General features: G+C 49.2%; 2 protein-coding genes across 6 annotated transcripts in view; both read left to right on the top strand.

Moving 5' to 3' along the window:
* Nucleotides 1–18,566, top strand: part of oplah (5-oxoprolinase, ATP-hydrolysing) — a 54,057-nt gene extending 35,491 nt beyond the window's left edge. For 2 of the 4 annotated variants that reach the window (XM_055664837.1, XM_055664845.1), the window contains 6 exons: nt 1,669–1,803; nt 2,199–2,348; nt 9,909–10,066; nt 14,417–14,577; nt 15,604–15,701; nt 17,898–18,566. In XM_055664837.1, coding sequence (XP_055520812.1) covers nt 1,669–1,803; nt 2,199–2,348; nt 9,909–10,066; nt 14,417–14,577; nt 15,604–15,701; nt 17,898–18,068 — 873 coding nt within the window. In that variant the 3' untranslated portion in view covers nt 18,069–18,566. The remainder of the gene's footprint in view (nt 1–1,668; nt 1,804–2,198; nt 2,349–9,908; nt 10,067–14,416; nt 14,578–15,603; nt 15,702–17,897) is intronic. The other 2 variants (XM_055664853.1, XM_055664862.1) reach the window with 1 other exon arrangement.
* A 1,999-nt stretch (nt 18,567–20,565) lies between these two features.
* Nucleotides 20,566–25,433, top strand: LOC129715002 (transmembrane protein 276-like). Of its 2 annotated transcripts, none has more exons than XM_055664827.1 (3): nt 20,566–20,703; nt 22,301–22,418; nt 24,468–25,433. In XM_055664827.1, exons 2-3 carry the CDS (start codon nt 22,314–22,316, stop codon nt 24,921–24,923), a joined length of 561 nt encoding a protein of 186 aa, XP_055520802.1. In that variant the 5' UTR covers nt 20,566–20,703; nt 22,301–22,313; the 3' UTR covers nt 24,924–25,433. The 2 variants fall into 2 exon arrangements, with proteins under 2 accessions (XP_055520802.1, XP_055520795.1); XM_055664820.1 differs by having other exon boundaries at nt 22,228–22,418; nt 24,468–25,432.
* The last annotated feature ends 1,461 nt before the right edge of the window (nt 25,434–26,894 follow it).

Below are 26,894 nucleotides of genomic sequence, written 5' to 3'. Positions count from 1 at the left end.
ATACACCAATTGGTGTCGTGAAATTCAAGTTGCCATTACAGCACATTAATAAGAATACAACATAACATTATAAAGAACAATTTAACATAAAACATAAAAACATCCCCCCACAATGGATATCCCACTGTGAGGGAAGGCACAAAGTCCAGTCCCCATCCCCTTGTTCACCCATATCGGGCCTATTGAGGCCTCCGCAGTTGCCGCTACGTGGCCCGATGTTTCAGTCATCCTTACCGAGGAGCGGCTTCCGAAGCCGACAGGCCGCGCTGGACGAAGCTCCACCACTGGCGAACTCAGCGAAAGATCCCAGGCTCCACGATGTTTAAGGTCAGTGCCGCCGCCCACGGCTGGCCGCTCCACAGTCCCGCAGCTCCGCGATGATCATCGACGGTCTCAGCTCACCGGAGCTCCAGCGCGGAGACCCGGGCAAGGCATCGCCCGCTCCGCTCCACGATAGCGCTCCAGCACTGTGCCGCCGCCAAAGCCGTGGTTCTGGCCGGTCCCCTCAGGAAACGCCGCTCTAGACCCCAATGGTAGCCCGCGAGGACGGGTCGAAGTTGCTGCTCGGAGGAAAGCTGCCTCTCCGACCAGGTAGGGACTAAGAAATACAGTTTCCCCCTCCCCCCCCCCCCCCCCCCACACATAAAAAGAATAGACCTCCAAACAAAACACTTTTTAACATACTAAAAATTTAAAAAAGATACAGCATGGAAACAGTCCCTTCGGCCCACTGAGTCCACACTGACCAGTGATCCTAGTACACTAGCACTATTCTACACACCCGGGGCAATTTACAGAGGCCAACGATTCTACAAACTTGTACGTCTTTGGAGTCTTGGAGGAAACCGGAGCACTCGAATAAAACCCACGAGGAGAATGTACAAACAGACAGTACCCGTAGTCGAACCCGGGTCTCTGGTGCTGTAAGACAGCAACCCTCCCACTGCCACCCTATCACTAGAAGCAGTCATCGGACTCTTGGTCCTCTCTGCCCACAGTGCCTGTTCCAGAACTCGCCATAAATCCCACCCCATTTTTTTCCCCGGAAGTCTACAAACTCTTACCTTCAAATTGTCATCCAATTCCCACTGAGGCCACTCATCCAAGATGAACGGTTGTGATCCGGAACACACTGTCCGAGCCAAGAACTCTCATAACAATCTGAGTCAGAGTCACACTGCAGCATGGACACAGGCTCTATAGCCCAACCCGTCCATGCCAACTAGCTTTTACATCTACCCTGGTCTAATTTCCCAGCATTTAGCCCCATATCCCCCTAAACCTTTCCTATCCATGTACCTGCTCAAATGTCCTATACACACTCACTCCACCACTTCCTGTGGCAGCTTGTTCCATTTACCCACCACCCTCTGCATAAAGAAATTGTCTCTCAGATCCCTAAGTGACTATCATTACCCATTCCCTCTCTCTCTCCCCTTCCACTCCCTTTCCTCCTCTCCTCCCCTTCCTCCCCCCTCCCTCTCCCCTCCCTCTCTTTCTCCATCTCTCTCTCTCCATATCTCTCTCCATATCTCTCTCATTCTCTCTCTCTCTCTCTCTCACTTTCTCACTTGCTCCATCTCCCACTCTCTTTACTTCACTTTCTCGTTCTCCCTCTCCATCCTCGCCCACCTCTCCCCCAACCCCTGCCCATCTCCCCTCCTGCAGGGGTCGGCCGTGTTTGATTTCACGGACACTGGACCGGAGGTGTATGGGAATTGCAACGCCCCTCGAGCCATCACGCTCTCCGCCCTCATCTACTGCCTGAGGTGTATGGTGGGACAGGAAATACCCCTCAACCAGGCGAGTGTCCGGGGGGGGGGGGGTAAATGGGGAGAGAGACTGGGGATAGAGGAAGAGACTGGGGATAGAGGGAGGGGACAGAACTGGGAGTGAACGGGGAGGGCTGGGGAGAATGCGGAGAGTGAATGGGGGAGAGGGGGTAGAATAGGGTGAGTTTATGGGGAGAGGGAAGAGTGCATGGGGAGAGGACGGGACGAGGGGAGAGAACAAGGAGATTGAATGGGGAAGCAGGGACAGGGGTGGACGGGAAGAGGATTAGCTGCGGGATGAGACGGTCACTTTACCCCCCCTGTGCCTGGTGCAGGGCTGTCTGTCGCTGGAGAGGGTGGGGAGAGGACGGGCTGTGGGGAGAGTGAAGAGGACGTTGCTGTATTTACTCCCTCTGCCCGGTGCAGGGTTGCCTGGCCCCGGTGAGGGTGGTGCTGCCGAAGGGGAGTATCTTGGACCCGGCGGCGGAGGCGGCGGTGGTGGGCGGCAATGTGCTGACGTCCCAGCGTATAGTGGATGTGATATTCAAGGTCTTCCGGGTGTGCGCCGCTTCCCAGGTAGCCCTGGCCGTTCCCGAGCACCCGGACCAACCCCGTCCAACCCGCGTGGAGCCCGTCCCCTGTCCCCGGCCCCCGACACGACCCGACCCACCGTGAGGTGCAGCAGAGGGGACACAGCGAGTGCAGCAGGTCGGCATTGGTCCAGATCAGACGGGAATCGGATATTCACCCGTCTATCCCACCTATGCCCTCTACCCTGAGAAAAAGCCTCTCAGCGTGCACCCTCGAGATACAACGAAGAAACAGGCCCTTCGGCCCACCGAGTCCGCACCAACCAGTGATCACCTTGCTAACTAGCATTATCCTAAACACTGAGGACGATTTACAATGTTACCGAAGCCAATTAACCTGCACGTGTGGGAGGAAACTGGAGCACCCAGATGAAGGGAGATGGTACAAACTCCGTACAGATATCACTCTTAGTCAGGATCAAACCCGGGTCTCTGGCACTGTGAGGCAGCAACTCTAACTGTGCCATCCCATCCTATTCCCCTGAGTTTACACACCTCTATAGGATTACCCCTCGGCCTATACTTGTCTCAACTACCACCTCTGGCAACTTGTTCCATATACCCACCACCCTCTGTGTGAACATATTGCCCCTCGGGTGCCTATAATATATTTGCCCTCTCACCTTTAACCTATATCCCCTGGTTGTTGATACCCCTACTCTGGGTTAAAGACTGTGCATTCATCCTACATGCCCCTCATGGTTTTATACACCTCTATAAGATCACTCCCTCAGCCTACTGCACTCCAAGGAATAAAGTCCTGGCCTGCCCAGTCTCTCTGTAGCTCAGGCCCTTGAATCCGGGCAACATCCTTGTAAATCTTCTCTGCACTCTTTCCAGCTTAATGGCATCTTTCCGACATCAGGATCACCAGAACTGCACACAATACACAAAACGTGGCCTTACCAAGGTCTTGTGCAACTGTAACGTAACATCCCAAGTGCTATATAATGCCCTGACTAATGAAGGCCAGCATGCCAAAATCCTTCTTTACCACTCAGCCCACCTGGGATGCCTCTTTCGGGAATCTGCGTCTGTTATTCCTTGGGCCCTCTGCTCTACAACATTCCACAGATCACTACCATTCACTGTAAAAGTCTGTTCTCGCTTTGCCTCTCGTTTACATGCTTGTAGAATATTTTTGGTTTCACTTTCCCACTTGCCGCGGCTATTCTCCTGCCTTGTTTGTACCTCTCATTTGCATTCCGACCACCCTCTCAACGTCCTTTATCAGCCTGTTCCTCAGCTGTGCTATCAAGCTAACGGCCAAGGTGATACTCCCTTATGTAATACTCTCCATCTCTTTGGTCACCAAGGAGTTTGTCCCAACCCAAAGTGTTGTCAGTCCATTCCCTCCACAGATACTGCCTGACCCGCTGAATTCCTCCTTGGTGATTTTCTCAAGAACCCAGCATCTGTATTTCCTCCCGTCTCGCGCTTTGGCTTTAGTTGTTCCTCCCAAGCTGAGACTATAAACTGGTATCGGATTTGTTATTATCACTTGTAACGACGTACAGTGAAAGGCTTGTGTTTGTGTACTTGCTAGTTAAATCAATAGACAATAGACAATAATCATATAACCATATAACAATTTACAGCACGGAAACAGGCCATCTCGACCCTTCTAGTCCGTGCCGAACACGTATTCTCCCCTAGTCCCATATACCTGCACTCAGACCATAACCCCCCATTCCTTTCCCGTCCATATAACTATCCAATTTATTTTTAAATGATAAAAACGAACCTGCCTCCACCACCTTCACTGGAAACTCAATCCACACAGCCACCACTCTCTGAGTAAAGAAGATCCCCCTCATGTTACCCCTAAACGTCTGTCCTTTAATTCTCAAGTCATGTCCCCTTGTTTGAATCTTCCCTACTCTCAGTGGGAAAAGCTTATCCACGTCAACTCTGTCTATCCCTCTCATCATTTTAAAGACCTCTATCAAGTCCCCCCTTAACCTTCTGCGCTCCAAAGAATAAAGCCCTAACTTGGTCAACCTTTCTCTGTAACTTAGTTGCTGAAACCCAGGCAACATTCTAGTAAATCTCCTCTGTACTCTCTCTATTTTGTAGACATCCTTCCTATAATTAGGTGACCAAAATTGTACACCATACTCCAGGATTGGCCTCACCAATGCCTTGTACAATTTTAACATTACATCCCAACTTCTATACTCAATGCTCTGATTTATAAAGGCCAGCACACCAAAAGCTTTCTTTACCACCCTATCTACATGAGATTTCACTTTCAGGGAACTGTGCACAGTTATTCCAAGATCCCTCTGTTCACCTGCATTCTTCAATTCCCTACCATTTACCATGTACGTCCTATTTTGATTTGTCCTGCCACAATAGGTGCAGGAGTAGGCCATTCGGCCCTTCAAGCCAGCACTGCCATTCAATGTGATCATGGCTGATCATCCCCAATCAGTACCCCGTTCCTGCCTTCTCCCCATATCCCCTGACTCTGCTATCTTTAAGAGCCCTATCTAGCTCTTTCTTGAAAGTATCCAGAGAACCGGCCTCCACCGCCCTCTGAGGTAGAGAATTCCACAGACTCACAACTCTCTATGTGAAAAAATGTTTCCTCATCTCCGTTTTAAATGGCTTACCCCTTATTTTTTAACTGTGGCCCCTGGTTCTGGACTCCCCCAACATCGGGAACATGTTTCCTGCCTCTAGCGTGTCCAAACCCTTAATAATCTTATATGTTTCAATAAGATCACTTCTCATCCTTCTAAATTCCAGAGTATACAAGCCCAGCCGCTCCATTCTCTCAGCATATGACATAGAAACAAAGAACATAGGTGCAGGAGTAGGCCATTCAGCCCTTCGAGCCTGCACCGCACTTCAATATGATCATGGCTGATCACCCAACTCAGTATCCTGTACCTGCATTCTCTCCATACCCCATGATCCCTTTAGCCACAAGGGCCACATCTAACTCCCTCTTAAATATAGCCAATGAACTGGCCTCGACTACCTTCTGTGGCAGAGAATTCCAGAGATTCACCACTCTCTGTGTGAAAAATGTTTTCCTCATCTCGGTCCTAAAAGATTTCCCCCTTATCCTTAAACGGTGACCCCTTGTTCTGAACTTCCCAAACATCGGGAACAATCTTCCTGCATCTAGCCTGTCCAACCCCTTAAGAATTTTATAAGTTTCTATAAGATCCCCCCTCAATCTTCTAAATTCTAGCAAGTACAAACCGAGTCTATCCAGTCTTTCTTCATATGAAAGTCCTGACATCCCAGGAATCAGTCTGGTGAACCTTCTCTGTACTCCCTCTATGGCAAGAATGTCTTTCCTCAGATTAGGAGACCAAAACTGTACGTAATACTCCAGGGGTGGTCTCACCAAGACCCTGTACAACTGCAGTAGAACCTCCCTGCTCCTATACTCAAATCCTTTTGCTATGAATGCTAACATACCATTCGCCTTCTTCACTGCCTGCTGCACCTGCATGCCTACTTTTAATGACTGGTGTACCATGACACCCAGGTCTCGTTGCATCTCCCCCTTTCCTAATCGGCCACCATTCAGATAATAGTCTACTTTCCTGTTTTTGCCACCAAAGTGGATAACCTCACATTTATCCACATTATACTGCATCTGCCATGCATTTGCCCACTCACCCAGCCTATCCAAGTCACCTTGCAGCCTCCTAGCATCCTCCACACAGCTAACACTGCCCCCCCCAGCTTCGTGTCATCCGCAAACTTGGAGATGTTGCATTCAATTCCCTCGTCCAAATCATTAATATATATCGTAAATAGCTGGGGTCCCAGCACTGAGCCTTGCGGTACCCCAGTAGTCACTGCCTGCCATTGTGAAAAGGACCCGTTTACTCCTACTCTTTGCTTCCTGTCTGCCAGCCAGTTCTCTATCCACATCAATACTGAACCCCCAATACCCCAAAGTTTGTATACTAATCTCTTATGTGGGACCTTGTCGAAAGCCTTCTGAAAGTCCAGATATAACACATGCACTGGTTCTCCCTTATCCACTCTACTAGTTACATCCTCGAAAAATTCTATAAGATTCGTCAGACATGATTTACCTTTCATAAATCCATGCTGACTTTGTCCAATGATTTCACCACTTTCCAAATGTGCTGCTATCCCATCTTTAATAACTGATTCTAGCAGTTTCCCCACTACCGACGTTAGACTAACTGGTCTGTAATTCCCCGTTTTCTCTCTCCCTCCCTTTTTAAAAAGTGGGGTTACATTAGCTACCCTCCAATCCTCAGGAACTACTCCAGAATCTAAAGCATTTTGAAAAATTATCACTAATGCATTCACTATTTCTGGGGTTACTTCCTTAAGCACTCTGGGATGCAGCCTATCTGGCCCTGGGGATTTATCGGCCTTTAATCCATTCAATTTACCTAACACCACTTCCCGGCTAACCTGGATTTCACTCAGTTCCTCCATCTCATTTGACCCCCGGTCCCCTGCTATTTCCGGCAGATTATTTATGTCTTCCTTAGTGTAGGCAGAACCAAAGTAGTTATTCAATTGGTCTGCTATGTCCTTGTTCCCCATGACCAATTCACCTGTTTCTGACTGCAAGGGACCTACATTTGTTTTAACTAATCTTTTTCTCTTCACATATTTATAAAAGCTTTTGCAGTCAGTTTTTATGTTTTCTGCCAGTTTTCTTTCATAATCTATTTTCCCTTTTCTATTTAAGCCCTTTGTCCTCCTCTGCTGGACTCTGAATTTCTCCAAGTCCTCTGGTAGGCTGCTTTTTCTGGCTAATTTGTACGCTTCATCTTTTGTTTTGATACTTACCCTGATTTCCCTTGTTATCCACGGATGCACTACCTTCCCTACCAACTCCCACTAGTAATTTGTTTTGCCAAACTAGGATGAACAATTGTTGTAGTTCATCCATGCAGTCTTTAAATGCCTTCCATTGCATATCCACCGTCAACCCATTAAGAATCAATTGCCAGTCTATCTTGGCCAATTCACGTCTCATATCCTCAAAGTTACCTTTCTTTAAGTTCAGGACCCTTGTTTCTGAATTAACAGTGTCACTCTCCGTCCTAATGAAGCACTCGACTATATTATGGTCACTCTTGTCCAAGGGGCCACGCACAACAAGACTGCTAACTATCCCTTCCTCATTACTCAATACCCAATCTAGAATAGCCTGCTCTCTCGTTGGTTCCTCTACATGTTGGTTTAGAAAACTATCCCGCATACATTCCAAGAAATCCTCTTCCTCAGCACCCTTGCCAATTTGATTCACCCAATCTATATGTAGATTGAAGTCACCCATTATAACTGTTTTACCTTTGTTGCACGCATTTCTAATTTCCTGTTTGATGCCATCCCCAACTCCACTACTACTGTTTGGTGGCCTGTACACAACTCCCACTAGCGTTTTCTGCCCCTTAGGGTTTTGCAGCTCCACCCATATCGATTCCACATCCTCCAAGCTAATGTCCTTCCTTTCTATTGTATTAATCTGCTCCCTAATCAGCAAAGCTACCCCACCTCCTTTCCCTTTCTTTCTATCCCTCCTGAATATTGAATATCCTTGGATGTTCAGCTCCCAGCCTTGGTCACCCTGGAGCCATGTCTCCGTGATTCCAACTATATCATAGTCATTAATAGCTATCTGCTCATTCAACTCATCCATGTTATTACAAATGCTTCTTGCATTGAGACACAAAGCCTTCAGGCTTGTTTTTACAACACTCTTACCCCTTATACAATTATGTTGAAAAGTGGCCCTTTTTAATTTTTGCCCTGGATTTGTCTGCCTGGCACTTTTACTTTTCACCTTGCTACCTATTGCTTCTACCCTCGTTTTACACCCCTCTGTCTCTACGCTCTCATATTTAAGAAACCTTTTCCCTTTAACTCCATCCTCAACTATCCCATTCTACACCCCACCCCCCTTATTCAGTTTAAAACTACCCATGTAGCAGTGGCAAACCTGCCTGCCAGAATGTTGGTCCCCCACCTACTAAGATGCAATCTGTCCCTTTTGTACAGTTCCCCCTTACTCCAAAACAGATCCCAGTGATATAAGAATCTAAATCCCTGCCCCGTGCACCAGTTTCTCAGCCACACATTCAGGTCCCGTATCTCCCTGTCCCTGCTCTCGCCAGCACGAGGAACTGGAAGCAAACCGGAGATCCGGGTGTTGGTCATGGAACCCTGGAGGTCCTGCTTTTCAGCATTCTTCCGAGCTCTCTAAAGTCACGCTGCAGAATATTCCTCGCCTTCTTTCCTTCTTTCTGTTCACCTTCGCCCTTGAGGATTTTCTGCACTCTGTCCGTGACATCCTGGATCCTGGCACCAGGAAGGCAGCACACCATCCTCGAATCCCGTCTGTTGCCGCAGAAACCCCTGTCCGTACCTCTCACAATGGAGTCTCCCACTACAATGGCGTTGCCTGACTTTGGCCTTTTTGGTTAGGGCTCAACAGCCCTATTCGCATCGCAAGCCAGTCTACCGCTCAGTGTAAAAACGTCTTCTGTCCCGACAGCTTCTAAGTGGGTGAATCTGTTCACAAGAGGTACAACACCTGGGGACTTTTGCATTCCATGCTTCCATCCCTTTCTCACTGTCTCCCACCTTCTCTCTTCCAGTACCTTAGGTGTAACAATCTTACTGTCGGACTTGTCGAGGAACGACTCCGTTTCTCGGATGAACCCGAGGTCATCCACTTGCTTCTCCAGTTCCCCAACGCGGTCCTTCAGGAGCTGTACATGGATGCACTTGTCAAATTTGTAGCAGCCAGAGGCACCTTGACCTCCCACATACTGCAAGCATCACACTGAATCAGCTTGCCTGACCTCCTTCTTTCGTCTCTCCCTCTGCAGGACAATCCCGCCATCCCGGGAATTAACCTTGTGACCCTACGCTGCACTCCCTCAATAGCAAGAAAATCCTTCCTCAAATTTGTAGACCAAAACTGCACACAATACTCCAAGTGTGGTCTCACTAGGGCCCTGTACAACTGCAGAAGGACCTATTTGCTCCTATACTCAACTCCTCTTGTCATGAAGGCCAACATGCCATTCACTTTCTTCACTGCCTGCTGTACCTGCATGCTTACTTTCAGTGGCTGATGAACAAGGACCCCCGGGTCCCGTTGTACTTCCCCTTTTCCCAACTTGACACTTTAGGTAATAATCTGATTTCCTGCACTTGGAGTTCATTAGCGAGGCAGTGTTCTGCTTCATTCCAATTCAATGAAAGCACAATAAAGGTGCAAGTACTTTATCACTGAACTCATGGAAGTGAAAGCTGAGCCTTTTTCCAGATAATTTAACCCCTTGAGGCCTTCTGTATGTCTGGTGAACGTGTCTCGTGGATTAGGAGCCCAGCGTGCTCCTGCTCCCTCCTCCTATACTTGACCCTCTACCTGACTGCAGCCCCTCCTTCTCCCCTGCCCCTGCCCCCCTACCGTGCCACTCCCCTGCCTCATCTCCTGCGCCTGTCCCTCGTCCTGCCCTTCCACATCCACCTGCCCTGCCCTGCCTCTGTCACCCCCACCCTCTCTCCATCTCCTTTGCAGGGCTGCATGAACAACGTCACCTTTGGCAATGAGTGTGTGGGCTACTACGAGACGGTGGCGGGCGGTTCTGGAGCGGGTCCGCACTGGGAGGGGCGAGGAGGGGTGCATACCCACATGACCAACACCCGGATCACCGACCCAGAGATCCTGGAGAAAAGGTATCCATCTCAACTCGGGAACCAGGGGAGGCAGTGGGGACGTAGTGACGGGACTGACTCAGGGAAAGACTCTGGGTCCACCCTGGACCCAACTTAGACCAAACCCAAACCAAGCCTGGCTCCAACTCGGAACCAGGGCCGGATTTACGTATAAGCGTCACAAGCTTAAGCTTAGGGACTCGAGATCTAGGGGGGTCTCGTCAGGGCCGGATTTACCTATAGGCTGAAGCCTAGGGCCTCAAAATCTAGGGAGCCTCCGGCCAAGGTGTTTTTTTCCCAGATTAAAAAAAATCCCGAGAAAAAAAAATTGGAGCGCCATCAGCGTTTCCACTTTGCCTAAAATTACCCGAAATTCTAGTTCCGGCCCACTGGAAGTTTTGGGGGAAAAAATTGCGCAGTTGGGGGAAGCCGGTGACGCAGTAGCGACGCAAAATGATGCTGTCTCTCCGCGCGTGAGCAGTGGGCCTGGGCAGGGTCAGATCGCCATTTGCACTCCACACAATCACCTCGATGCCTCGTGTCTACCAAAGATCCTAGGTGTCTACTCCAGGTAAGTGGTGGAATATTGCATTGCGGGAGTGCCCGTTTCTCTGGGCGGGGGGGGGGGGGGGGGGGGGGGGGGCTGCGGTTCCTGCGGCGCGGAGTCGGAGCATCGCTGCGTGGGAGGGAGAAAGAGGGGGGGATGTGAGAGGTGGTAAGGGGGGGGGGGGTTGAGACAGAGGGGGAGAGAGAGGAAGAGAGAGAGGGGAAGGAGGGAGGAGAGAGAGATGGGGAGGGAGAGAGAGGTAGAGGGAGGGGGGAGAGGGAAACTGGATTATCTTTAGTGAGTGCAAAATTAAGGTAGGTTTTAGAGCAATTATATTTTCTCCTCCATATGAATAATTTCAAACAATTGGAACTGCTTTCTTTTCCTTGATAACAATACTGAAAAATATGTATTCCATAGTTTGCAACTTTCATTTTGCATCATATTTTTTAACGTGGACACACTAATACAATCGAACAGTGATAGGCAATCAAATCAACACACAAAACATTAAAAAAAAAGGTTTTATTTACTGCAAAAACTTACAGTATTTTATTTGCAGTGTTTGCATGCTCCTTTATAACATTTTACATACCATTTTACAGTACAACTTGATTATTAAAACAAGGGCAGCTTCAATTCTTGATTTAAAAACAATGACCCCAATAATCCCATTCCAACCACTCATTACTCTTGACTCAACCAAAATTATTTCTGAAATATTGGTCATAAACTTGCTGCAGAAATGCTCCAAAATAAGGCTCAGAATGCACCTAAAACTCCAGAGCTTCCAGGGCCCACTTTTGAGCTTCGCGCTTGTGATATGTGCTGCGTGCACTTGTTTCACATACATTTTTTGTAATCATTCCATGCCATCCTCCTTTTTGAATAGCTTCGTACGGACCTGGTGTATAATATTTTTGACACTGTCATAGGCCTTTCTTACATATGCTGTCACAACGCACTGTAGTCTCTAACAACCCTTCAGTAATTTTCCTTGCCCTCCATTTCAGAATGATGAACAAGGACCCCCAGATCCCATTGTACTTGCCTTTTTCCCAATTTGACACAATTTAGATAATTATTTGCCTTCCTGTTTTTGCTACCAAAATGGATAACCTCACATTTATCCCCATTAAACTGCATCTGCCATGCATCTGCCCACTCACCCAACCTGTCCAAGTCACCCTGCATTCTCATATCATCCTCCTCACAGTTCACACTGCCACCCGGCTTTGTGTCATCTGCAAATCCCTTCATCTAAATCATTGATATATATTGTAAATAGCTGCGGTCCTACACCGAGCTTGCGGTACCCCACTAGTCACTGTCTGCCATTCTGAAAGGGACCCGTTAATCCCTACTCTTTGTTTCCTGTCAGCCAACCAATTTTCTATCCATGTCAGCACTCTACATCCAATACCATGTGCCCTAATTTTTCCCACTAATCTCCTATGTGGGACCTTATCAAATGCTTTCTGAAGTCCAGGTACACTACATCCACTGGCTCTCCCTTGTCCATTTTCCTAGTTACATCCTCAAAAAATTCCAGAAGATTGGTCAAGCATGATTTCCCCTTCGTACATCCATGCTGACTCGGACCGATCCTGTTACTGCTATCCAAATGTGCCGCTATTTCACCTTTTATAATTGACTCCAGCATCTTCCCCACCACTGATGTTAGGCGAACTGGTCTATAATTCCCTGTTTTCTCTCTCCCGCATTTCTTAAAAAGGTTAGCTACCCTCCAATCCACAGGAATTGATTCTGAATCTGTAGAACATTGGAAAATAATCACCAATGCGTCCACGATTTCTAGAGCCACTTCCTTGAGTACCCTGGGATGCAGACCATCAGGCCCTGGGGGATTTATCAACCGTCAGACCCATCAGTCTACCCAACACCAACTCCTGCCTAATGTGGAATTCCTTCAGTTCCTCTGCCACCCCTGATCCTCTGGCCACTAGTACATCAGGAAGATTGTTTGTGTCCTCCTTAGTGAAGACAGATCCAAAGTATCTGTTCAACATCTGCCATTTCCATGTTCCCCATAATAAATTCACCTTTTTCAGTCTTCAAGGGTCCAACTTTGGTCTTAACTAATTTTTCCCTCTTCACATACCTAAAGAGGTGTGGGCAAGTTGCACCGAAGGGCCTGTTTTCACACTGTATCACTCTATGATTACATTATATCTCCACCATGAATGAATGGTTCAAAATCAAGCGGTTGAGTTTTATTGCCTTATACTCAAGCATAGAAACATAGAAAATCGGTGCAGGAATAAGCCATTCGGCCCTTCGAGCCAGCACTGCCATTCAATATGATCCAACTTTGGTCTTACCTAATTCTTCACATACCTAAACTTTCCTCCTTTATATTCTTGACAACATCTTTGACAACATCAACATTCTTGACAACATTCATACAAACTTTTAACACAGACTAAAAATTTTAAAAAGGACGAAAAAAGCTGCCGGTGGAGATAGTTGAGGCAGGTACTATAACAACTTTTAAAAGACAGGTACATGGATAGGAATGGTTTTGAAGGATATGGGCCAAATGCAGGCAAGCAGGACTAGCTTAGAAAGGGCATCTTTGTCAGCATGGATAAGTTGGGCCGATGGGCCTGTTTCCTTGCTGTGTGACTGTGAAAAGATAGATATATTTATGCATGTCAGCAGGATCTAAGCGATAAAGCAGGGATAGGGGCTGAAGGGGATGACCAACCACATGCATGTTGAGTGGCGGGTATTACGTTTTCTGTTGGTGAGCCTATCAGAATTTTGTGACAATCCCACACCCTCCAGGTTCAGGAACAGCTTCTTCTCTTGAACATTACAAACACCAAATAAACTACAAACTGCCTTGGTTGCACCAGGGACTTCAGGCTTTTGCACCAATATTGCTTTATTTTAATTTAGTCACAGTCATACAGCATGGAAACAGACCCTTCGGCCCAACTTGCCCGTGCCGACCAAGATGCCCAATTTATTGAACTTTTGTCTATCACGTTATTCAAGTGTACTGTGTTTACAAACCTGTTGTGCTGCTGCAAAAGTAAGAGTGTCATAGTTCGTTTTCAGTACATGATAACAATTAAACACTCCTGACTTGACATTATGATGATTTTTTTTTTTTTTTAATTTGAACAGAATTTTGTAAAGCCTTGGTGTGATGGGGTGGGTGGGAGTGTGATAGGGTGAGATCACATTTAGAGTATCGTGTTCAGTTTTGGTCACCATCTCATGGGAAAGATGTTGTCAAGCTGGAAAGGATATAGAGAAGATTTACGAGGATGTTGCCAGGACTCGAGGGCCTGAGCTATAGATAGAGGTTAAACAGGCAGGAACTTTATTTCTTGGAGTGCAGGAGGATGAGGGGGGGGATCTTATAGATGTGTACAAAATTATGAGAAGAATAGATTGGGTGAATGTACAATCTTTTGCCCAGAGTAGGGGACATACTGGTAAGTTTAAGGTGAGGGGGGAAAAATTTAATAGGAATCTGAGGGGTAATTTTTTTACATAAAGGGTGTGGAACGAGCTGCCAGAGGAGGTGATTGAGCCTGGGACTATCCCAGCGTTTAAGAAACATTTAGACAAGCACATGGCAGTTAGCTGGAACTAGTATAGATGGGGCATGTTAGTCGGTGTGGGTAAGATGGGCCCTAAGGCCTATTTCCACACTGTAAGACTCTATGACTCTCTATGAATGGAGATGGGACTCTCTGCCTATGGATGGTTAGTGCAGCCACATCACCACTGTACTGTCGCCCCAAGTATGTTCCTACAGCTCCCATGAACTTTGTTGTATACGTTCCCAGGTATCCCGTGGTCCTGAAGAGATTTGAACTGAAGCCTGGATCCGGGGGTAAGGGCCGTCAGCGAGGGGGCGACGGCGTGATCCGGGAGCTGCTCTTCCGAGAGAGGGTCGTCCTCTCCGTGCTGTCAGAGCGACGAGCCTTCCGCCCATACGGACTAGACGGTAACAATGGAACGGGTCTGGGAAGGGACGGGATCAGGGTGGTCAGAGACGCAGGAGAAGGGAGGTGGGCTTGTGGGACACTTCATCAGAACATAGAACAGTGCAGACTGTGCTGAAGTAACGCAGAAGGAGAGGCAGCCTCTCTGGACAACGTGGATAGCTGAACACTTCATATTCCGCTTACAACCCAATGGCACAATTCCCAACATGGAATTCTCCAATATTAGGTAACCTCTACCATCTCTCCTCTTAATCGTCCTCTTTCCTTTTCTCCCTCTGTCCGCCGCCCTCCCTCTCCTGTACCCCACCTGGGCTTACATCTATTTCTCCAACCCTCCCCCTTCACCTACATTCCTTCCTCTGAGTTCACAATTCGTAGCTTCAATCCTTTTATCACCTTTCTTCACCTCTGGCCTACTTCCAACCAATCGGCTCATCAAAACCCCCCTTCGCCTGCATCAATCTATTACCTGCCATCCTTTGTCCTGCCCCCTCTTTCTCCCAGCATTCTTCAACCTCTCTCCCCTGCAATCAGTGTGAAGAGAGGTGCAGTCTACCAACTATCCACATTCTCCACAGATGCTGCCTGACCCGCTGTTACTCCCAGTTTGTGTGGGTGTGGGTGGGTGGGTTTGTGGGAGTTTGGGTGGGTGGGTTTATGAGGGTTTGGGTGGGTGGGTTTATGAGGGTTTGGGTGGGTGGGTTGTGGGGGTTTGGGGGGGTGGGTTTGTAGGGGATTGGGTGGGTGGGTTTGTGGGGGTTTGGGTGGGTGGGTTTGTGTGGGGGTTTGGGTGGGTGGGTGGGTGGGGGGTTTGTAGGGGATTGGGTGGGTGGGTTTGTGGGGGGGGGTTTGTGGGGGTTTGGGGGGGGTTTGGGTTTGGGGGTGGGTGTGGGGGGTGTTGGAGTGGGGTTGTGGGGGTTTGGGTGGGTGGGTTTGACAGGGTGGATTTGAAGGGTTATAGGAGGGTGGGATAGCACAGCATCCTTCATCTTCCTCTCACCGCCCATGTTATGCTCCGTGTGCAGGAGGAGAGGCAGGAGCGGCGGGTCTCAACCTGTTGATCCGCCAGGATGGGAGATCAATCAACCTTGGAGCAAAGACATCGGTGGCCGCCAGCCCCGGAGTAAGTGGCCAGAGGCTGGGTCTCATCACTCAGCGAGACGAATAGAGCAGCATCAACCCCACACCAGCTCCCGGTATCACCGCACACTCACTCACACCAGCACTCTCTATATCACACCTGCCACACATCCCTCCTTTTGTGTTTAGTTTAGTATAGAGATACAGCGTAGAAACAGGCCCATTGGCCCACTGAGTCCATGCTGACCAATGATTACCAGTACACTAGTAATATCCTACTCACCAGGGACAATTTACACATGTCAATTAACCGACAAACTGGCATGTTTTTGAGATGTGGGGGGAAACTGGAGCACCCGGAGAAAACCCACATGGTCACAGGGAGAACATACAAACTCCGTCCAGACAGCAACCATAGTCAGGATCGAACCCAAGTCTCTGGCACTTTAAAGCAGCAACTCTACCGCTCTGCCAATGTATCTCTCTTTGTAAACCAGGATCTGCAGTTCGTTATTTCTACACTTCCCTCCTTGTTCTCCCTCCCTTTATTTCTTTCTTTCCCAGCAGTTTTTTTCCTCTCCATCTCTGGTCTATAAAAGGTGCTGATTCTTTCTGCATTTTCTAGGACTCTATCTCTCTCTACAGTCTGATTTACCAAGGAAAGGCACAAAGTGCTGGAGTAAGTCAACGGATCGCTGGAGAACAAGGCCTTCTTCAGCCTGACCTGCTTCAGCATTTTGTGTCTCCCCTTTCTCTCCCCCTTTCTTACTCAGGACACTTGCCTCTCTCTCTGTGTCTCTCTCCTCTCACCGTCTCTTGTCTTTTCTGTCTCCCTCAGCATCCACGGACTCGCTTGCCCCTCTCCTCCCCCCTCTCTGTCTCTCCCTCGCTCCTCTTCTCCGCTGTCAGACGTCCTCTCATGTCAGAGACTCGTACCATGGACTCATCATGGCCGGTTGTCAAAGAGTCATCCAGTCTAACGCCTACTCCCACTCTGGGTGTGGAGCCCTGTCCATCACAGTTTTTCACTTCGGATGTCTATATGTGATGTGTCTTCCCGTCACTCCCATCCTTTCAGGTAGTGACTTCCAAACCACACCACCTAGCTATTTGCCTCGTATCCCTCCATTTCTACTAAGTGGGGACCAGATCTGCACTCCTTTGCCAGCTCTGGTCTAACTTGTGTGTTTGTCCAGATCAGTTAGTTAGTTAGCTAGTTTATATATTGTGTCATGTACAGAGATTCAGTGAAGGCTTGTTCTATACACTACCTAGTCAAAGCACACACTGCATGAGTACAATAGTCTCTTCTGGTACAGCATCTAGAGAGTTGCCACCTTCCAGCGCCATCTTGCAACTTCTAAGTCTCTGAAAAGTCAGATCTTGGCCCAAAGAGATGTGCGACTTCTTATTTTCTAATTTGAAGGACCGGTTTCCTGGTGGCACTGGACTGATGAAGTTGGGGTGGGCATGGCCCAGCCCGTTGCTTTTGGCCCCTTCCACCACCGCTCCCTGCAACTGCCGCAGGCTGCACTCGATCTGCTCCCTCGCCCGGCTGGTGCAGGGCCTCCCGCAGCCGCCTCCGCCAGCACCACCTGACTATTCTTCTTTTCCATGCCTCAACCCATAAAGTAAAACATCACGTGTGCATTTTAACCAGTTTATTGCTCTGCCCTCCTACGTTTCAAGATCGGTGGATGTACACAACCTCTGATCCTCCAAACTGCTCCATATTGCTGTTTTGTTGCACTTCCCCCTATTGCATTGCCTCACATTTGTCTGGATTATATCCCATTCACTATTCTGTCCAAATGACCAACACTTTTGTTTGACTCTCCCTCTCTATTCCCCTCTTTCTCTCCCCCTTTCTCCCCCTCTCTCCCTACCTTTTATCTCCCCCCTCTCCCTCCCTCCCCCCTTTCCCTCTTTCCAATCCCCCTTTTCCCTCCCCTTCCCCTACCCCTCTTTCCCTCCCCCCTTTCCCTCCCCCCTCTTCCCTCCCCCCTCTTCCCTCCCCCTCCTTCCCCCCCTCCTTCCCCCTCTCTCTCTCCCCCTCTTTCTCTCCCCCTCTCTCCCTCCCCATCTCCCCCCTCTCCCCCCACCTCTCCCCACCTTTCTTTCCCCTTTCTCTCCTTCTCCCCACTCTCTCTCCCCCACATTCTCTCCTCCCCTCGCTGCCCACCTCTTCCCACCCATCTCTCTGCACAGTAACTCACGCTCCCCTCTCGGTCTCTCCCAGGACACCTTCCAACTGCAGACCCCCGGGGGCGGAGGCTGGGGTCCTCCTGGAGACGGGATGGAGCAGCGCGAGGTGCCGTTGGGGTGCGTGCCGGAGAGCCGCAGACCACAGGCCAGCTTTGTGGAGCGTGGCAGTGTGTTTGAGTACAGACAACTGCAGGAGTCTGTGTGACCAGCCCTCAGCTGCGGGAACCAGGGATATACGGCACAGAGGGAAGCCACAGAGGATGGAAATGGACGTTTTGTAGATGATTCCGCTTCTGTAGTTTAGTAGGGTGAACATGGCCCGATAATAATCCATGTATTATATTAACTTTCATGAGGACGTATGTCTGCAACCTGTTCCACTCCCTAACCTCTTGTAGTGAAAAATTATTCCCTCAGCACTCCTCTAATCCGATCAATTTGTAACTACCTCCTCTTGGTATTTATCCTCTCTGCCAAGGGATATGGATAACTCCTGTTCACACATGCCTGCGGATTAATCCAGGGGTTATTATTTTATTATTATTATTACTCGGGTGCAGCAACACTTTATAATAGTAATTATTATTATTGTAATTATTTTATCCACTTCATGAATTATCCTCTTCGTCTTTCCTGTTCCGAAGAAAATATAATAAAATCCTGCCAATTTAATCCAGACAAATGTGAGGTGATGTATTTTGGGAAATCAGATAGGCGTATGATATGATTGGGCACTGAGGGATGTTAATGAACAGGGAGACCTTGAGATTCAAGTCCACTGCATGTGGGGTAAGTGGTGAAGAAGGCAATTGGCATGCTTTCCCCTTCCATATCCCTACTTCAGGCCTCAAAATTCACACCTCTTCGATCCTTATCTCACCACCTTTTGCCTTTTCATCACTGGCCTTTGTCTAGCTATCAGGCAATCAACCTTACCCCCCCCCCCCCCCCCCCCCCCCCCCCCCCCCCCACCTGTATAAACCTATGCCAGACTTTGATCCCCTCCCACTACAAAGAAGGGTCCTGACTTGAAACATCACCTATCCACGTTCTCCAGAGATGCTGCCAGACGTGCTGAGTTTGTTTATAGAGAGATACAGCGTGGAAACGTGCCCTTTGGCTCACCAAGTCCACACCGACCAGCGATCACTTTATACGCTGGCACTATCCTACACACTAGGGACTATTTACAAGTTTACCGAAGTCAATTACACTACAAACCTGTATGTCTTTGGAGTGTGGGCGGCAACCTTTTTGTCTACACGTGGCACACTTGCCTTCATAAGTCATTAACAGAATATAAGAGTTGCAACTGTCTACTAGTCGCACACTAGGATGTGAACACATTGGACAGGGTGCAGAAGAAATTTATCTGAATGTTGACATACTCTGTATGGTCTGCACAGTGGTGCAGCGGTGAGCTGTTGACATACAGCGCCAGAGACCCGGGTTCGATCCTGACTACGGATGCTGCTTGTACATTCTCCCTGAGATCGCATGGATTTTCTCTGCATGCTCCAGTTTCCTCCCACACTCCAAGGACATACAGGTTTATAGGTTAGTTCGCTTCGGTAAAAATTGTGAATTATCCATACTGTGTAAGATAGTGATAGCATACGGGGTGATCGTTGGTCAGTATGGACCGAAGGGCCTGGTTCCACGCTGTATTCTCTATACAATCTAATGTCTAAAGATGCTGGAATCCTGTGCAAAACATAACGTGCCAGAGGAAGTTAGTGGATCAGGCTGCATATGTGGAGGGAATGGACAGACAATGTTTCTGGTTGTGACCCCTCTTGAGTGATGGAATGGGGGGAAATCTGGAATCTCCCAATGCAGGGCGAATGATTAATGCATCGTCTCATGGGAGGGTCTAATGTAAATATAGACTATTTGACTGACCTAACTACATCAACAGTGTAAGCATAATAACACTTAAACTTCTAAAGGACTAAGGCAGACTAGTAGAGTTTAAGAAACCTTTACACAAACACGTGGATAGGCAGAGAATGGAGGGATATGGATATGAATAGGAGATTAGTTTAACTTGGCATCGTATTCAGTATGGGCAATGTGGGCCGAAGGGCTGTTCCTGTGCAATATTGTTCTATGGTATAGGTGACTGGTTGATTGTGGAGGCAGCCTAGATGGGCCAAAGAGCCCGTTCTTGTACTGTACTGTTTTATGGTGTAGATATGTTCATTGTGAACGAGTACGGTAAGGAATGGAACGCGTGGTGCGAGTACAAGTGCAATAAAAATCTTGTTTGCAGCAACATCACAGGCACATCAACTTGCAAGACTTAAACCATACATTATACTTAAATTATACAATAAATTCTACAGATGGGGAAAATTGCAAAATAAATTACTGCAAAAAAAAAAAACATTAGGTCCCCTCTCATTGGGCTCCCGATGTTGATGAAGTGAACGTTTGGGGTCTCCTCGGTCAGGTCACTGACCCGGTCCACAAGATCAGCACCTTGGCGATGGAGAGCAGCCTCCGCTCCCTCATCCACTCCTGCAGGCTCCACATGCGACCTCCCGCCGACCAGTGGCGCTATCACCGCCATCTACTCCCCCCCCGCCCCCCCACCCCACCGCAGGCTGCGCCGCGCTCCTCCCGCCGCCCGGTGGCGCTGCCGCCCGCCGCCATTGAGGGGAGCGCGGAGCCGGAGCCTGGAGTCCGGGGCCCGGGGGGTGAGAGCAGGTCGGGTCTGGTCGGGTCTGGCCTGGTCTGCGGCCCGGGGAGGAGACCCGGCCTTGGGCAGCGGGGAACCGAGAACCCGCCGGACAGGCCCCGAGGTCGGGAAGAAGCGGGAGGCCCGGCGGCCGCTGCAGGTAAAACACGGGCTTGGCGGGCGGGCGGGCGGTCTCCATGGCAACGGCCCGCCCAGAGGGCAAAGGTCGTCCTCCAGGTCAACCTGGGTCAGCGGTGGTGGTGTGGTGTGAGGGGGTGGGGAATAGGGTGAGGGGAAGGGTGTGGGGGTGAGGGGTAGTTATAGGTGTGTGGGGAAGAGGAGGGGTGGGGAAGGTGAGGGGTGGGGTGTGGGTGAGGGTAGTTATATACGGTGTTGGGAAGAGGAGGTGAGGTGTAGGGTGAGTGGTGTGATGAGGAGTGGGAAAAGGGTGAGGAGTTGGGGGAGGTGTGAACCGTGGGGGTCTGGTGGGAGCTGGAGGATGGTGTTGGTTAGGGTGTGGGTATGGGTAGGTGCTGGAGTCTGAGGGGCTTTCTCAGCCATTTGGTATTGGTTTATTATTGTCATGCGTACCACGATACACCGGTAAGCTTTGTTTCAGATTCAGATTCAGATTCAAACTTTATTGTCATTGTGCAGTGTACAAGTACAGAGACAATGAAATGCAGTTAGCATCTTAACCAGAAGTGCGAAAATAGAATAGTAGAACAGTAAAATATATTTGCTTGCTTGCAATCCAGTCATTTCATTTGAGAAAAGGCGGTCAAGGCTCAGCCACATTGGAATGGGAATGGATTTCCATGGAAGCATTGGCTGAATAATAAGGAGTATTCCCTGTAGCTAAAGTATGAGAGGCATAGACAGTGTAGACGGTCAGAATGTAGAAACAAGGAACTGCAGATGCAGGATTACCAAGGAAAGACACAAAGTGCTGGAGTAACTCATGGTCAGTTTTTTTTTACAGCATCCCTAGAGGGATTGTGAAGGACATGGTCCTGCCCGAAACGCCCCCTGTCCATGTTCTCCAGAGATGCTGCCTGACCTGCTGAATGTGTCCAGTACTTTTGTGTCTTTCCTTAGTTAGTCAGAACCCTTTCCCCAGGGTGGAAACAGCAAAGACGAGCGGGCATAATGTCAGAGGGGGAAAGTTTAAATGAGATGTGTTGGGCTGTTTTTTTTACACAGAGATTAGTGGGTGACTGGAGCACGCCACCAGGGGTGGTGGTGGTGGAGGCAGATCGAATAATGGCATTCAAGAGGCAGGGAATGGAGGGATATGGATCACGTGCAGGCAGAGGAGATTAGTTTTGATTTGGCATCGTGTTCAGCACAGACATTGTGGGCCGAAGGGCCTGTTCCTCTGCGGTTCGATGTTCCATAAACAATGCAATGCAATGCGATGGGCTGTACTGTGGGGATTCTCACACAAGAGGGCCGAGGAGACTCGGTTGCTGAATTCATTCAAGACAGAAATCAACGTGCTTTGAATATAAAGGGATAAAGAGTCATTACCAGAAAGTGGCCCACAAATGATAAATCAGCCATAGCCTGTAGTAACCACACTGGTCATTGGTGAGGGACACTGGGAGTATTGTTCTTAAGGAGGCTGCTGATCTGGAGATGTAAAATTGCCCGGACACTTACTGAGGCTGAGTTTTGTCTGCAGGTTAGTCGATAATCAGAAGTGCTGATCCTGGCCTGACACTGCTGAGATTTTTCATCCCTTCCCGTTCGTTTAGTGATTGCTCGGGGATGGGGTCCCAGAGGCCGGTGGGCACAGAGAGGAATTGGAGCTTGGCATCCGCCAGTTTCCTGCTGTTCGCCGTGTCTCTGCTGGCGTTTCGTCGTACTCGGAAGGTGAGTTGATACAGCGCAGTCTGGGACGTCATTGGGTGGGGGGGGACACTCTCTTCAGCTGGCAGCCAGTCTGACTGGCCTCTGAGAATGAGGTGCATATGGGGATGCTCTTTCATAGAGACATACAGATCCAAAACAGGCCATTCAGCCCACTGGGTCCACCTATACCTTCAGCCCCCCATCAAGTCTGCCTCCACCATCAACCATTCATCTACACCCTAGAACAGTAGAGCACAGGAACAGACCCACAATGTCCATGTTGAACCTGTTGCCTAGTTAAACTAATCTCTGCCTGCACGTGATCCATATCCCTCCATTCCCTGCATATCCTTGTGTCTGTCTAAAAGCCTCCAAAGTGCCACCAATTCCATTAAAAAAAAAAAATCTCCTGCCACATCAACTTCACCTAGATTCTACTACTCACACTCACACACACACACACACCAAGGGCAATTTACAGTGGACAATTATCCTGTCATCCTGCACGTGTGGGCGGAAATTGGATGGTACAGTGACGCAGCTGGTAGAGCTGCTGCCTCTTAGCGTCAGAGAACAGGGTTTGAACCTGACCTCAGGTACTCTCTGCATGGAGTTTGCACATTCTCCCCGTGACCGTGTGGGTTTCCTCTGGGTGCTCCGGTTTCCTCCCACATGACAAAGATGTGAGGGTTTGTAGGGCGTGGACACAAGGAACTGCAGATGCTGGATTACAAAAAAAAAGTGCTGGAATAACTCATTCGGTCAGACAGCATCTCTGAAGGCCTGAAGAAGGGTCCTGGCCCAAAATGACACCTATCACTCAATTCAATTCAATTCAACTTTAATGTCATCGCACAAATACAAGTATGAGTACAACAAAATGCAGTTTTGCCTCAGTCCGTAGAAGTTGTGCATAAAGAAATAAAAAAAATAGAAAGAGAGAAGATACAGAATAATCAAAAAATACAGAATAATTAAACAATGGGGACGGAGGGACCGGAGAAATCTATCGGCGGGACTCCGAGTTCAGCAATGTAATTGTATTATTGTAGAAGCTGTTCCTCATCCTACTAGTACTTGACCTTGAGGCTCCTGTACCGCCTCTCTGATGGGAGGAGGGCAAACCGTCCATGGTTGGGGTGTGAGGGGTCTTTGATGATCTAATCACCTATCCATTTCCTTCAAAGATACTGACCAGCTGAGTTACTCCAGTACTTTGTGTCTTTTTTGGGGTTTGTAGGTTAATTGGCGCCTGTAAACTTCCCCTGGATGAGAGCGTGGGATTACAAAGAACTAGTGTGAAAGGGTGACCGTTGGTCGGTGAACTAGGTGGGCTGAAGGGCCTGTTTCCAGGCTGTAACTATAAACTAAACTTGGCCTCAGGGAGAAAATGCAAACTATACTCAGATAGCATCCGAGTTCAGGATCAAATCTGGGTTACTGGTGCTATGAGGCAGCATCAGTGCTCCATATACCCACCAGTGAAAAAGCTGCCCCTCAGGTTCCTATTGAATCTTTTCCCTCTAAACCCATGTCCTCTGGTTGTTGATTCCACCACCCTGGCTAAAAGACTGTGCATTCACCCTATCTATTCACCTCATGATCTTATACACCTCCATAAGATCACCCTTCAAAGGGTGGTCATGAGCGGGGCAACCTTGAGGGGCCGAGTGGCCTCGTGTCCCCATGATCCCCGCCACCCCGGGGCTACTGTTGGTCACCGAGTGAGGCTGCGGGACGGAGGATGGAGTGGTGCGGGAGGGAGGGAGGATGAGGGGGAGGGAGGATGAGGGGGAGGGAGATAGGGAGGAGGGGAGATTGGTAGAGAGGGGGGGAGATAGGGAGGGAGCGATGGAGAGAGGGAAGGAGTGGGGGAGAGAGGGAAGGGGAGGGAGAGATGAAAGGGGGAGAGAGACATGAAAAGAAGGAACGAGAGATGGAGAGGGGGAGGGAGAGATGGGGAGAGAGGGAAGGAGAGGAAGGAAGGAAGGGTCGGTCGGTGTGAGAGGGAGGACAGGGTTTGTGGGAGGGTGGGCATGTCGCCCCCTCACTGTCTGTGTCGCCCTGCAGGTGAACATGGGTTTGTCGGCGGGCTTCCTGTTGCAGGGGTTTGCGGGAGCGCTGGGGGCCATCCTGGGCCTGGGTCTGGCCGGCAGCAGGGGCTGGGGCTCCGGCTGGCAGCGGCAGACACGCTGGGTCTGCTCGGTCCTGGGGCTGCCCCTCCTCGCCTTCGGCTACCACTGGAGCAGCGGTGAGCGGGCGGCTGCCAACGTGCTGCTGTCCGCAGGGGTGCTGGCAGCCGCTCTCTCGGGCCTGGCCGGCCCGGCTGCCTCAGCGGTAGCCGTCGCCGCCCCGCTCTCCATGCTGGCCGCCGCGCTCCTCACCGCTGACGGCTGGGCCTGCGCCGGCAGCCTGGCGCTCCTGCTCACCGCTACCCTGCACCCTACCTACGCCTGCACCCTGCTGACGGCCGCCGGCGTCGCCGCACTGCAGCAGGCACTGGGTGCACGGCGCCAGGCGGCATGAACCGCGGCTCCCACACGGGACTCCGGCGACTGTGTAACCGCGGATCCTGGTGCTGCTACACCAACGGAGACTCACTGGCATCAGCTGCCGAACAAGTACCCCCGTCGTAGCTTCCCCCTAACCTCATGCTGCCTCAGATTATCAACTGTGATTTTCTCACGACCATCAAATGTTTCTATCCTCAATAAAGTTATTTCTGTATAACAATGGTGCTTTTTTTTTTCCTTTGAATTATCTGTTCCTAGTACTGGTTTATTATTGTCACGAGTACTGAGATACAGAGCTATCCAGGCAGATCATACCATCTACAGAAGCAAGGGTACCATCCCAAGATGTCATCTGCCCATTTCCCTCCAAAGTTGCCCGCTGTGTTCCTCCAGCATTGTTTTCCGCAAAAGTTTCCAGCATCTGCAGTCTCTTGTGTCTCCAGATCCTAGCATAAATTAGTACATCTGGTATTGAAAATAGATAAAATTAACGGAGTGAAATACAGTGTTAGGGCTACAATTAAATTGCAGATTGAAAAGAAAATGCAGGGTTTGCAATGGGTAGGTTGGGTGTATATGAGAGGATCATTATATCCTTAGAATATGGGAGGATCATTCAGTAGCCTGATAACAGCGGGGAAGAAGCTGTATCTGAATGGTGGTACGTACTTACAAGCTCTTGCATCTTCTGCCCGACAGGAGAGGGGAGAAGAAGGAATGTCCGGGGTGTGAGTGGTCTTTGATTACGTTGGCTGCTTTTCTGAGACAGCGTGAAGTGTAGATGGAGTCGATGGTGGGGAGTCCGGTCTGTGTGATGGACTGGGCTACATCCACAACTTTGCAATTTCTCGTGGTCTTGGGCAGAGCTGTTTCCACACCAATCTGCGACACACCCCGATGGGATGCTTTCTGTGGTCCGTCTGTAGAAACGATAATCTTCCTGTAGTTCCCAGCTGTTATGAGCTGTAGTTTACAGCAGGATTGTGTTGTTTACTCGTCCTCCAGGTCCAGTACACAAGATGGGTGGGTCATCGCTATAACTCAGGGTTTTGCTTTATCAAACGGTCCACAATACGTTTTGTGCCTTAACGCAGGGTCTCAGACTGAATGGCCGGCCATCCCTTTGCCTCCACAGACGCTGACAACCTCCACCAGTTAGGTTTTGCTGAAGCTGTGTGTCCAACGCTCACCCTTCCCTGGGTATGTTTAATGCAATAGTATGGTGGGGCCTTTACTCTGCATCAAACCCAGCCCATGTATCAGAGTCTAACCACAAGCACCACAACACCCTGACATCCTAAAGCTCCTTCACACCCACCTTGGCTAAATCATTAAGCCATCTCTCTGTTCTCTGTTTTCAATGTTCATTGGTGCATTCTGTTTTTTAACATTTGTATTGTAAAGGGCCTGTCCCACTTTCACGACCTCTGCCAAGTTTGCCCTCGACTCATACTCGCAGCATGGTTGTCACAAGGTCGTAGGTAGGTTGTAGCAGGCCGTGATGCTAGTCGTAGGTACTCGTGGCATCAAGTAGGTCGGGGCGTTTTTTCAACATGATGAAAAATGTCCACGAGTAAAAAATGTTGTGAATTAGGTCATGAAAGTGGGACAGGCCCTTTAGTTGAACACTGGAGGGTGCCCCAGTGGTGGAGCCGTTACTCCCCACCATCACGGAGCTACGGGCGCTGCCTCAAAAAGCCAGACATCATATTCAAATAGCCACACCACCCTGGCAACTCTATCATCTCACTGCTACCACCTGAAAGAAGGTACAGGAGCTTGAAAACCATGAGCTCCAGGTTCAAGAACAGACTCTTGAGCCACCCTGGCCAACCCTACCTTAACCACAGACTACTATTGACTTGAGACTGCTATGCTTGCACTATTGTGGTCTGGTTTACCAAGTATAACTGATAATGTATAGTATATTGGTGTGTTTTATGCATCAACGAGCCTGTAAAGCTGCAGTAGTTAAGAATTTCAA

The sequence above is a fragment of the Leucoraja erinacea genome, chromosome 2 (assembly GCF_028641065.1).
Source record: "Leucoraja erinacea ecotype New England chromosome 2, Leri_hhj_1, whole genome shotgun sequence".
Classification (NCBI taxonomy): domain Eukaryota; kingdom Metazoa; phylum Chordata; class Chondrichthyes; order Rajiformes; family Rajidae; genus Leucoraja; species Leucoraja erinaceus.
The sequence above is the reverse complement of the archived record's forward strand: the minus strand, read 5'-3'. Positions and strand labels throughout refer to the sequence as shown.